The sequence below is a fragment of the Pieris napi genome, chromosome 17 (genome assembly GCF_905475465.1).
Source record: "Pieris napi chromosome 17, ilPieNapi1.2, whole genome shotgun sequence".
Classification (NCBI taxonomy): Eukaryota; Metazoa; Arthropoda; class Insecta; order Lepidoptera; family Pieridae; genus Pieris; species Pieris napi.
Window position 1 is genome coordinate 9,055,169 of NC_062250.1, and position 14,292 is coordinate 9,069,460.

At 34.7% G+C, this 14,292-nt stretch overlaps 1 protein-coding gene across 8 annotated transcripts in view; it reads left to right on the top strand.

Moving 5' to 3' along the window:
• Window positions 1-14,292, top strand: part of LOC125057725 (protein Gawky) — a 30,447-nt gene that overhangs the window by 8,990 nt on the left and 7,165 nt on the right. For all 8 annotated transcript variants that reach the window (XM_047661567.1, XM_047661571.1, XM_047661572.1 and 5 more), the window contains 7 exons: window positions 2,237-2,359; window positions 2,689-2,826; window positions 3,601-3,755; window positions 4,530-4,662; window positions 5,936-6,262; window positions 13,361-13,480; window positions 14,071-14,211. In XM_047661567.1, coding sequence (XP_047517523.1) covers window positions 2,237-2,359; window positions 2,689-2,826; window positions 3,601-3,755; window positions 4,530-4,662; window positions 5,936-6,262; window positions 13,361-13,480; window positions 14,071-14,211 — 1,137 coding nt within the window. The remainder of the gene's footprint in view (window positions 1-2,236; window positions 2,360-2,688; window positions 2,827-3,600; window positions 3,756-4,529; window positions 4,663-5,935; window positions 6,263-13,360; window positions 13,481-14,070; window positions 14,212-14,292) is intronic.

Consider the following 14,292-nt stretch of genomic DNA (forward strand, 5'->3'; position numbering starts at 1 on the left):
AAATATAATACCGGTGTCTTCCTTGTAGGTTTCTTTTGAGTTGTTTGGGGATTCTTGTTGATCAGTTCGACATGATTTTCTTTAACCTTTCTTTAATCCTACAAAATAATGAAATTCTTAAGTTATGTTGTCACTGTTGTGCACACCTTTGTTTGGCTTTTTTAGTATTCAAGTTATGTCAAAACTGATTTATTACCTTGTCATTGTTGGCTTTATTTGCTTTTGGGATAGCAATTGTTTCCAAAATGATTTTATTTGTAATATCCTGAAATATATAAATAACATCTATTAATTTAAGTGTCATGGTGAGTGGTTCGCACTCAGGTATTAAGGTGTATTATACCCACTGTCCATTATAAGTGGGAATGGGCTCACTTCTGGCTGGACAGAGTTTCGGTACTACAAGAGCAACATGGATGTTTTGAGGTATTACAATATCTCTAACTACCCTGTAGGGGAATAAAGTATGTGCCTATGCTTGAGAGGTTGAGCCTTGAACATCACCATCATATTTATAATTAACATTCCTACCTCGACACCATCACAATCAAATTCATTGAAATCTACTTCAAACCGTTGCGGTATCATCTCTGCCATATCCATTGTGTCTGGAGAAGGTGATGGTGGCTTTGTTCCACCTCTAGTTTTTGATGTTTCACGGCGATAAGATGACAACTCTTTTTTTTTTATTCAATTTAGTGCACTTCCACTGAAATTGTTTTTTGTCTCTTGTCCTTATATTTGCTAGATTAAATCTGAAAAATTACATGTTTTGATTAAATAATGTAATCATTTTTTTGAGATGCAGGTACTTATTAAAATGTTTACTTCTCTGTAATATCGCTCCAAGCCTTCATTTTCTCCTTATTAGTATTCGTGCTTAAATCTTTGTTCTCAATTATTGATATATAGGGTCGTAGAATATTTCTAAAAAGTTGCTGTAACAAACGCAATAAACAAAAGTTAATTAAGTTCATGTTTCAGTTTTAATCAACAATAATACTCGATAATACATACGGATAGTTAACCTCAATTGTATTGAAGCACTCAGGAAGGTTGGCACAGTTTTTTCACAAATATTTTATCATATTAATTAGTATTGATTTAGATATTCAATTTCTGATTATAATTCAGACGCACATATAAAATTCGCACTTGTATAATGAAAATAACTAGGTACTTTTAGAATCTTTTATTTTAAACAATAATTCAAACTCCTATATTTGTTTAAAAGGTAAATGTCATTGTCAGATGTCAATTGTCATGGATATTCAAAATTCTTGTTACGCTGCTAAGCTAAGAAATAGAATATGCGTGAAGTTAGCTTATATTCTATTTCTTTTGTAGATTGCGCACTCTATAATCACACTCCGAATTTTGTGTCATAGGTGCGCGCGCATCGTAAAATTTCACTCTCATCAAATTTTCATAACGCGCCTAAAGAAGTATAACTTCAATAATAAGTGTAAAAAAAGAACTTGGGAACTTTTACTAAGTTCTTTTTTTACACTTATTATTTTTTAATCTAAATCATGGTATATTACATATGAAAACCACTGTATTAATGTAACAATAGCAGTCTTGTTAGGAGCGCGACAAACGTATATAAAAACAGTTCCATAACATGTTTTTATGTTGCTTAAGGTTAGGCTATCTAATAACTGACAGGGTGGGTAGTTCATTTATTAGCCGCGGTATCTAATACCTCAATTCTGTCGCCATTAGACGTTATTTTGTTTTTTTTTATGGCAATAGTTTATGCCACCATAGACGTTGTTTGCTCTCCAAGTACAATGCCTACCTCGGGTCGTACTTCATGCTCAACTCTTTGCTTTAGGGAGCGTTCAAGTATTACGTAACGCAATTTTTGGAGATTATTGACCCCCACCCCATGTAACTCGCCGTAACGTTTTTCAGTACCCTAGTAGAGTACTGTACTCAAGTATAGTAAAACGTTTCGTGACCACCTTGTGTCTCTTTAGTTACTATTATGTGGTGTAAGTCGAAAATAATATTGACAATAACTCGTAATTCAATCCCCGCCCCGCATCGTAACGTTTTGCAAAAGGACCCAACCCCCTCCCAAAACACGTTACGTAATACTTGAACGCTCCCTTATGTATCTCGAAAAAAGTGCTCGACCAGAAGACATTTATTTACGTTTCCTTTAATTTTTTTAAAGTAATTAGGTATGTATTTGAATTAGTATCATGTTTTTTTATTAATTGTTTAACAGATAAAGGTGCTTCAACAATTGATGCAACAACACACATTGGCCATTTCAAAGGCCAACTCGTCCCTTGCACTTCAGTACTCCATGCAGGTCTCCAAGACGAAGCAGCAGATTACCGCATTACAGGTTACTATTTGTTTTTTTTAATAGATTCTATATTTATTATTATTGTTTTGTTAAAGGTAACTGACATGACACATTATTTGGGTCACATCTTGAATGAACTTTAGTTTTTGCAACATTTTACTTTGATATTCCCCACCTATTAATTATACTGTGATGGTATATATGTCTGTGTTTCTCTTTGAAAATGTTAATATATATTAGTCTAATATATAGAATATTTTTAAAATCAGTAGTTATATATTTTATTTATTACAAGCAAATCTTTTTTTATTTTAATAAGTCGAATTGTGAAATTAAATAGATATTTAAAGTTTTAAATGTTTTTTCAGAACCAAATAGTAAACCAGCAAGCTCTATACATGAAGCAGCAAGCTGGTGGCGCTGATTTGTACAAGCAGAGCCATGATCCATTGACTCAGCTCGGCAACAACTTCAGCGATATGACAATTGGCAAAGATTCACAGGGTGTAAGTTTTTTTTTATATATTTTAATCCTCAATAAATATAATATTAATATATATTTTTTTAATTTACACCACAAGTAGCCAAAGGAAATAAATTGGCTGATAAGAGTGGTTTCTTCTTGACAACCCCAGACTTAACATAACAGTTAAAAAAATTATCAACCTAACTAATAAAACATAAATTTCACGCCCAGGCCCTGTATTCTACAGTCTACAGTAGTAGAATCTTAATTTTTAAAGGGTGCGGCAGTTATGTGAATTTATATATTAATATATAACAAAATGTTATGTATATATTATTGTAAATGATAATAATATCCTTACATCACTAAGCCAATATGATAATGTCGAAATTGAAAAAAAAAAAATACAACATTAAATAGATAGGATATACAACATCGCAATATAGAAAAATAGCAAACATGAGCCTTGGCATCTTTTCATATTTAGTATCAATCTATCAGGCTGTCGAACTATAATGACGTAGGTACATGTTTTAAATATACAAAAAAAAAATTTGCAGCGACATCACCACCAGCTATATTCTTTTTCATATATTCCAATAGTGACTACATAATATTTAAAGAAAAAACTTTTTAACCGGATTAAAGTTATGTTTTACAACTATTTAACATAATTTTAAATTTATCCGACGTTTCGCGTGCTTTACAGCGTGCGTTATCACGGTCACCGTGACCATGCGACCATGCTTATATTTATAATAATACATAACTTTAATCCGGTTAAAATACTATGTGAAACATAATATTTGTTTAGGGCTATGGAGCCACAAACCAACAATCGCGACTGAACCAGTGGAAGCTGCCGTCTCTAGATAAGGAGAGTGAAGGGACGGACTTCAGCCGCGCCCCTGGCACTGCGAAGAGTGCCACCAGCCCCCAGCTTAACCAGATGGGCTTGCAGCCCGACTCGTAAGTTATATTATATATCTTGTTACGAGAGACACTATCGTAATAAGTTCACACAAATAAAAGGCCGGAAACGCACTCGCGAGCCCTCTGCCATTGAGTGTGCATGGTGGCGCATCTTATCACTTAATATCAGGTAGCGGCCCGTTTGCCCTGTTCTATAAAAAAAAAGTGCGTGCGTACAAAGTACACATGTCAGAAGTGAAACTTTTTTGGCAAACTAATTTTTAAGTCTTGTTCATATTTATACAGATCAAAAACTTTATTTTTCCGAGACTTGGAGGGAGGGAAAAAGGAAGATATGTTAATAATAAATTTATTTTTTTAAGTTTATTTCTTCGATAATAAAAACACGTGGCATTTTAATTTACAATTCGTCATTTGAGATTTCAATAAATTATTTTGCATAAAATACTAATTTTTCATAAATTTTCTTTATGAAATGTAAATTTTAAAAATAGAATGTTGTATATGCTGATTCGCCCTTCTCACTCTCTCAATCGCTCTCTCCCTTTTCTTCGACAAAAAAGCTGCATACTCATGCGGCGCCTAAAGAAGTTTCAATTCAAAAAGCATGTTGTCCAGAATTCATTTTTTGCCTTAATGAAATTACGTCTGTTATATTTTACTGTATAATAATTTTAAAAAAATGCCTCATATTTCTTACTTTGAAGACTTCTAAACTTTTTTAACCAGTTTTAAGCAGTGGTGTTGTAGAAAAAGAACTTGTCGATGTTTATTGGGAACTATGAGATATATCAATAAATGTGTTTGCAGCACTTGGGGTGTAGCACGTGGGGCCGAGTGGGGCGAAGGCGCCGACGTGGCCGACGGCAAAGACTGGCCTGCGCACACGCATCCACCCGTCTATGATCTCGTGCCGGAGTTTGAGCCTGGCAAACCTTGGAAGGTGAGATTTGTCTCTTTGTTTATATAGGTTCTGGTGCTTATTCTTTGGCTTGGAAGGCATGAAGATGTTATATGTATATAGACATAACATTTATTACAAACAAAAACACACACACATAAACACACAAAATAACAATAATTAAAGAAAAAATAAAATTAGAGATATCAAAAACAATAAAAAAAAACCTTTTCCCATTCGATTCGTTTCAAGTGTGTATTGTGTGCATTCCACAACACAGAGCTTTTTAAGACGCTGGCGCACACCACCTCTTTGTGGAACTAGTTGATAGTAGAGGTATATATGTTAACGTAAAATTGTAAAAACCGTTAGATTGTAATCTATCGTTTATCGGTTATCGGTATTCGTTACATTGTACTACACTAACTTAGTTATCATTCAAACTTCTTTGGTCAATTACAGATTAATTTTACTTCCCAACAATTTCATATAACTACCGAATAATAATACGTTAAATTGCAAGCAGTATGTTGAGTTGACAATCTTTCGACAGTTTACAATCTCGCGAGATAGATTACAATCTAACGGTTTTTACAATTTTACGGTGACATATACAAACCCATACGACTTACGCCTTCAAGAAAAGAGCGTATCTTGAAAGGTCGGCAACAGACCTCTTGCTTGTTCGCATTCTGTCTCACAAAAAAACAACCTTAATTTATTTTTCTAAATTCAGTAACGACTCAAAATCCAATTCATTTTTTATGTACGCGAGTCAGTCTCGTTTTTACCTTAAAAAAATGTTTATTATGGAATATAAGATACAGGTATCACTTATTTCACGTAATTAAATTTGAATCGGTAGACATCCCTACTTATCGGCAAAGAAGACAGAGGGTATAGACCGAGAGAAAAAGCAGGGGTAAAAAACTCTCGGTACTCTTTTAAAATAGTAAATCATCAAACAACACTTATTTTAAAACAAATATCGCAAATTAATAAGAAGTAGCCTGTCTAGTACTAGTCCCAGGCCCTTTTATCAACTAGACAATCGGTAACTTTATATTGCCTTTTTACACAGCTTTTCTTTTCCACTCGAGAATTAGCTGTTCACACAATTTTTTTTTTTAAAGACAATTCACACCAATTAAAATTGACCGAGTCCCATGCTAAGCTGGTGAAGCTTGTGTTATGGGTTCTAGGCAACGGATTTACATACATATTATAGATAGATAGACATATAAATACATATTTAAACACCCAAGACCTAAGCACAGGAATACCTGTTTAATATAAACAAATATCTATTAACCAGGGTAATCAACTAAAGACTGCAGAAGACGATCCAGCCATGACTCCTGGGTCGGTGCGATCTCCACTTTCACTCACCGCTATCAAAGATTCGGACATGCTCGGTGGGAAGACCTCCCCACCTGGAGGGGAACGAAGCCTCTCCTCCTCCACCTGGAGCTACCCCCCCGTGACCAGCTCTGGGGGGCTGAAGACTGACGCGTGGGGGGCAAAGGGTAGAGTCGCCCCACCCGGACTTAACAAGTGGCCCCAACACCACGCGAATAACTCCCGCAGCGTCCCATCTTGGCAGGCCTCCACTTGGCTGCTGCTGAAGAATCTTACTGCTCAGGTATTTTAATATTAACAAATTGACATTATTTTAACAGGCAACTCTTAGACTTTTTTTTTTATTAACAAACACTAGATAAAATATTATGACGTCATTAAATTTATATCAAGACAACCTTTGATCAGGGTAAGCACTTGTTTATTACAGAATTAAAAAAGAGTTCCCATCTTTAAATCAAAATGACTATGCCTACACAAACAAAAAAAAAATAATTATAAGAAACTAGCAAACTCGGCGAACTCCCATTCGCCACCAGATGGCTTCGTTTTATGTAACATTTCGTTTGGTGATCCCGCTTTTCTGTTGAAATTTTTCCTGAATTTTCTTATATAAACCTCACGGAGCCCGAGACCTTTCCAACGAATGCAAAACCGTGGAAATCGGTTCGTGCGTTCTGGAGTTATAGCGTCAGGAAGGAAAACCCGACTTATTTTTATATAAGTAATTACATAGCTTATACTCGTAACTCAAAATTAATATAATTAGTTAGGAAAATGATAGGTTATCAATTTGTCAAAATTATGCTACGGACCATTAATTTAGATTTTAATCTCTTACTAAACCTAGGTTATGGCTATTTTAAATAAGGCGCCTAGAAATATTTAAAAAAGATTTAAACTAAATATTTCATTCAAAGTGCTAAACATTATTGTTCAGTCATATTATGTTTGTAATTTTAATATTTAGTAATAAAGTAGATTCAACGCGAAGCAGACGTTTCATTGCACTAAAATTATACTTAATAGTTCACCAGTCAAAAAGCAACCTTATCGCCTCAACAAATGGTCGCAATCTCGCCGGATATTGTGTCTACTGAGCTGCATCGAAGGAACAATAGACTACGCATTCCATTGCGATAAGGAACTCGTTTAGCAACTATTTTGTGCAATTTTAGACTTATAACTTTTGAATATTATTGAAATAGAACGTGCAAGTGACTTTAAAGTGATCAAATAATGGCAAATGTGGAACAATTATTAAGTGTACTTGAAAATAATAATGAACTATTAAAAAAGACTCAAATAAATATTAAAAAATGTGCAAAGGCTAGACTTACGAAAGGTTATCTACAAACACGGATGGAGTGTATAGAAAGTTACTGGAAGACTTATAAAAGTGCACATTTAGATTTAATAAAAATTACGCCGCGTGAACAAAAGTCAATTTTACCATATTTTGTCAATGAGGATTATTATTTGATCGAGGATTTATATTTATGTATGGTGTCTGACATCAGGGATATGTTAGAAGGTCTTGAAATTCAAAGAGGACAACAATCCTGTAATCAAGGGAACGGCTCCACTGCAGTCGAACACAACGTACAATCACAAGTTCGACTCCCGCGCATTGAATTACCTACTTTTTCGGGTAATTATGAAGAATGGCCTTCTTACAAAGATATTTTTGTTGCACTGGTACATGATAACACGGCACTGTCTAATGTTCAGCGACTACATTATTTGAAATGCAGCATCACAGGTGAAGCAGCATCCTTATTAAAACACATCCAAATCACCGAGTCGAATTACTTATCTGCTTGGGAGACTTTAAAACTTAGATATGGGAATAAACGTATGATAATTAATTCATTATTTAAACGATTATTTTCACAAAAGAAAATTATGTCACAATCGGCTTTACAATTAAAAGGAATATTAGATACAACAAATGAAGTTTTAAACAGCTTACAAAATCTTAAGGTATCCACAGAGTCATGGGACCCTATAATTGTATTTTTAGTAGTTCAAAGGTTGGATCCAGATACTCACAAAGAATGGGAACAATTTTCGTATGATATGAGTCAAGAAGAATTATCTTCCTGGTTTGAATTACAGAAGTTTTTAGAAGGAAAATTTAGAACGTTAGAATTGTTAAATCCACCTTTTAAACCAACTCTCAAGCCGTTAAGAGAACGTGTTTTCCACATGTCTATAGAGAAGACTTGTATTATGTGTAAGGAAAATCATAGCTTATGTCGTTGTAAAACATTCTCAAAAATGTCACCTGCAGAAAGAAGTCACTATGCACAACACAACAAACTCTGCTTCAACTGCTTGGCTCCAGGGCATTCGGCATTTAGATGTAATTTACCTCTTTCATGTCGAATATGCAAGGCTCGTCATCATTCTCTTCTTCATCAGTCAACTAAAGCAAATGCGTCGGCATCTTTAGAACTCACGCAACCGATGACATTACCTCAGGAAGAGGAGAAGACTCTTGCTACAATGACAGCTTTACATAATGTTACAGAACATATCAATCTATTGGCAACCGCAATTGTGGTTATAAAGGGAAACTATGGGCACACAACTGTACTTAGGGCGCTAATAGATTCGGGGTCGCAGTCATGCTTTATCACTCAAAAGGCAACTCAAGCACTAAAATTGCAACGCAAACCTGTAAATTTGGTCGTCACGGGTATGGATAATATGAAGGTAAACATCAAACAAGAAGTCAATTTTAATTTATTGTCACGCTGGGAACCTAACTTTGAGCTACCAATACACGCCTACGTGATGTCACAGCCATTAAAGTTTAACATACCTTCATCAGAATATTTGCAACAGGAACTGCGTCATTTTGAGAAATTGAATCTAGCAGATCCAAATTTTATGGATTCCGGAGCATTGGATTTGCTATTAGGGGTGCAAGAGTATACAGCAATTCTTAAACAAGGATTAATCAAGGGTCCATCAGGCACAGTATGCGCACAAAAAACCAGCCTGGGATGGATTGTGATGGGTGGAATAAATATCAACATGAAACCAAAGCATAAAGCCATAATGGCAATGAATATCACAACTGATGCAAGTTTTAATGATTTAATTAAAACTATTTGGGAGATAGATACAGACACAAAACGTAATTTAACTAAAGAAGAATTGAGATGTGAAGAAATTTATAAAGAAACTCATGCTAGGAATAACGAAGGAAGATATATAGTTAGATTACCCTTTAAAACTGAAGCACCATTGTCATCTGAAGGAAATACAAAAGAAACAGCAATTAAGAGATTAATGCAGCTTGAAAGAAGGTTTAGTAGAAATCCAGAATTAAAAGACGAATATCTGAAAGTAATAAACGAATATAAAACATTAAATCATATTGAAGAAGTACCTGAAAAAGAATTACATAAAAAATCAGTTTACTTACCTCACCACGCTGTTGTCCGTCAGGACAAAGAAACTACGAAGACACGAGTTGTTTTCGATGCTTCCTGTAAAGGCTTCAACAATATTTCACTTAACGAGGAGCTTCTGTCAGGTCCAGTTTTGCAAGAAGATTTAAGAAATTTAATAATGAGATGGCGTATTCATGCAATTTGTTTCGTCTCAGATATTCAAATGATGTATAGAATGATAAAAATTCATAGAGATGATGTTGATTACCAGCGTATAGTATGGAGAGAAAATCCATCCGATGAGATACGTGACTATCGCCTTCTTACTGTAACGTTCGGGACAGCCTCAGCACCGTATCTTGCAGTTAAAACTTTGAAGCAACTAGCGATTGATGAAGGGGATAAGTTTCCTGAAGCAGCTAGAATATTAAATGAAGATTTCTATGTTGATGATTGCATGTCTGGAAGTGATGACGTTCAAAAAGCAATTCAGATTAGCAAGGATTTAAAAGAATTGTTACGTAGAGGAGGATTCGAGTTGAAGAAATGGTCATCTAATAATACTGAATTTATGCAAAGTTTAAAACCAGATGAAAGAACTACTAAAGCTCATTTCGATTTAAAACTAGATGGAATAATTAAAGCACTAGGGGTTCAATGGAATTTAGGGAATGATCGATTTGAATACAACTTAGACTTACCTGAAGTCGATGAAGAAAACATTATCACGAAGCGGAATATCCTCTCAGATATACAAAAGTTGTTCGACCCTTTAGGTTGGATCGCACCTAGTATTGTTCAAGCTAAAATATTAATTCAAAAACTATGGCTTGAGAAGGTTGATTGGGATGAGGATCTTAACATTTTTCTGAAAGAAGAATGGTTGAAGATTCGCCGAGATCTTATGAATGTGAATAACATTTCTATCGATCGATGGTTAAGTACTTCATGCTCCAACATGGATACAATTCAAATTCATGGTTATTGTGATGCTTCTATTTTAGCTTACGCCGCCGTGGTGTATTGCCTAGTCAAGAAAACGGACGGTTCATGTAGAACATCATTAATTGCAGCCAGAACTAGAGTGGCTCCCCTCAAGACAATTTCGTTGCCAAAATTAGAACTTTCTGGAGCTTTGCTTTTATCCCGATTATTGAACCAAGTAGCACAGGCCATGAGAATACCGATGGAAAGAGTTTTCGCATGGACAGATTCATCTATAGTCATAGCTTGGTTGTCTGGTGAACCCACGAAATGGAAGCCATTTGTGGCCAATCGTGTAGTAGAAATTTTAGCAAATCATAAAAGAGAACAATGGCATCATGTCCAGTCAGAAGAAAATCCAGCAGATATTGCATCTAGAGGTATGTTTATCTCCGATTTGAAACACTGCAACCTTTGGTGGAAAGGACCTACTTGGTTACAAAAAGGAGAAATCATCTTAACAGACGAGAACATATTTACAACAGATCTAGAAAAGAAAAAGGAAAGAATTAAAACTCTCATATTGACAAACATTAAAGAAGAAAAAAGATTTTCTGAAAAATTTGAAAGATTTACTACCTTAAATGAACTATTAAGAACCATAGCTTTTTGTAAAAAGTTTATCAAGTTTAAAAAGGATAATAAAAATATAACAATCACAACAGAAGATATAGAAGAAGCATTACTAACATGTATCAAAATAGTGCAAAATGAAGAATTCGAAACTGAAATAGATTCGTTAAAGAAAAAGAACAATATTAAAAAGAACAGTAAATTGAAGACGCTTAATCCATTTTTAGATAATAATGGAGTGCTCAGGGTGGGCGGAAGATTAGCAAAATCAAGTTTAGAAACAAATACTAAACATCCTATAATCATTGGAAACAACAACACTCTTGTCTCACTTATTATCGCCGACGCTCATAAAACAACATTACATGGAGGTATTCAGCTAATGCTTTGTTATTTACGCTCTAAATATTGGGTATTGCGTGCAAAAGACATGACAAAGAAGCATATCCATCGATGTCTAATTTGCGCTAAGGAAAGTGCAAAGGTAAAAACTCAATTAATGGTGATTTACCTTCCGTTCGTACTACACCTTCTCGACCATTTATCAATGCAGGTGTAGATTTCGCTGGTCCATTTAAAATTTTGATGAACAAAGGAAGAGGTATCAAAACAAACAAAGCCTACGCTGCGATTTTTGTCTGTATGTCTACTAAAGCAATTCACTTAGAACTAGTCGGTGACATGACGTCAAATTCATTCATAGCTGCATACAGACGATTTACATCAAGAAGAGGCAAATGCGCACATCTTTGGAGTGATCAGGGAAAAAACTTCGTAGGAGCAAACAAAGAGTTATGTAAAGCATGGGAAGAAGAAAATTGCAATTTGACCAAGAAATCATAGACAGCTTAGCAAATGATGGCACTCAGTGGCACTTCATTCCTGCATACTCGCCAAACTTCGGAGGACTCTGGATGGTGTAACTAGAGTTTATAGTGTTAAAAATGGAAATAATATTGTAAAACGATCTGTATCTAATCTTTGCTATCTCCCAATTAATGAAGCTTAAGTGCCAAATTGTTAAAGTATATATTAAGGGTTTGCATGTAATCTTTTGAAAGGACATTAAAGGTCCTTTGGTGGGCGGATATGTTCAGTCATATTATGTTTGTAATTTTAATATTTAGTAATAAAGTAGATTCAACGCGAAGCAGACGTTTCATTGCACTAAAATTATACTTAATAGTTAACCAGTCAAAAAGCAACCTTATCGCCGCAACAATTATGTTTCGTAATACTCGATCGTCTTATGTTGTAATCCGATACAATAACTTGTTTTTAATTGTCTAATGTATGCAAATATAACAAAAGAATATCAAGATTGCCTTGGCCTAAACTGGTTTTTAGTTCTTGGCATCTTACAAAAGTATAAACTATTATTACTTAAGACATTTCGTGAACGTTTTCTTTTTGTATGTATGTCGATTATTACGTGACGAAAAGTCATCAAAGTTTAAGTATTACGTAACGAATTTTGGGGGGAGGGGGGGTCCTTTTGTAAAACGTTACGATGCGGGGTGGGGATTCAATTACGCGTTATTTTTAACATTATTTTCGACTTTCCAGTACTTTACACCACATAATGGTAACTTTTAGGTATTTAGTCACCAGGTGGTCACGAAACTTGAGTACAGTACTGTACTTGGGTACAGAAAAACGTTACGGCGCGTTAAAGGGGGGGGGCGGTCAATAATCTCCAAAAATTACGTGACGTAATACTTGAACGCTCCCAAATACATAATTAATTAATTCATATACACATGTACACATATGAACGACAATATCAAAAAAAAACAAGCTTCTAAATTTTAATATAAATTCCAAATTGAGAGAACATTATAGTAGCTCGTAAATGAATGAGTAATCAATAATATTTTTTTTAATTTATAAGTGTTTTGTGATTCTTGAGTAGTGTTGCCCTAGTGGCTTCAGCGTGCGACTCTCATCCCTGAGGTCGTAGGCTCGAACCCCGGCTGTGCACCAATGGACTTTCTTTGTGCGCATTTAACATTCGCACGGTGAAGGAAAACATCGTGACGAAACCGACATGTCTAAAGGCCGATTTACATTATCTTAGTGTTTAGGAGAGTGCTTTAGATGAAACATGTAAACGCTACTTGCTTTAGTAAACGCTACGCTAAAGAACTTGCCTTTCAAGTTGTACTAAAGCACTCTCCTAAACACTAAGATAATGTAAATCGGCCATTAGACACAATAGTCGACGGCGTGTGTCAGGCACAGGAGGCTGATCTCCTACTTGCCTATTAGATTGAAAAAAAATGATCATGAAACAGATTCAGAAATCTGAGGCCCAGAGCTAAAAAGGTTGTAGCGCCACTGATATATTTTTGTCTATGAAATGTGAAGTAATTTAGTATATTTATTATAGACTTGTGCTAATAATAAAAATCTGTTATTAGATCGACGGATCTACTTTGAAGACACTGTGCGTACAGCACGGTCCATTGCAGAACTTCCATCTTTACCTTAACCAAGGGGTGGCTCTCGCTCGCTACTCCACACGCGAAGAGGCCGCTAAGGTAATGTTCATCTACCAAGGGAAACATATTCCTTTAGTGTTATTAAATTGAATATCTATATATTTACTAGCTGACCCGGAATTTTGCCATGTATATTATTTCTAGGAAACATTTTTTAGTTCTATAAAAATAACTATCAACTATAATAAAAAATAGGGGTTGATCGTAGAGGGGTTACAATTAAGGGTTATATGAATTTGTGTATGCTGTATCATAAAAAAATAAAAACAAAAAGTTTTGTCTAAAAATTAAAAATAAAAATTTAGGGGGACGAAAAATAGATGTTGTCCGATTCTCAGTCTTAATGAATATGCATAAAAATTTCATAAGAATCGGTCGAGCCGTTTCGGAAGAGTATGGAAACGAACATTGTGACACGAGAAATTTATATTTTAGATTAAGTTTTTCTCTTTTGTTTCATATTTCAATGTTATTTAATTAATAAAAAGTAGTTCCCTTTATTATTTACATCACTTCAGTATTTCTATATTTTTTATTTTATTATAATTATTTATTATTACCCAAAGGAAACTTTGTTATTTTGTAAAAAAATAATAGGAATAATAAACTTTATTTTATTATGGTAACAGGCTCAAATGGCCCTCAACAACTGTGTGCTAAGCAACACTACTATATTTGCGGAGTCTCCAGTCGAATCAGACGTGCAGCTCCTTCTGCAGCATCTCGGCTCCAGCGGTGGACCCGCTTGGAGAGCCGGTGGAGGCTCTAAGGTAAATTATAATTTTATTTTTTGTTGCTCTTTTAAGTTTATAGAAATGAAAGAACCAAAAATACTAACACAATTGAATTTA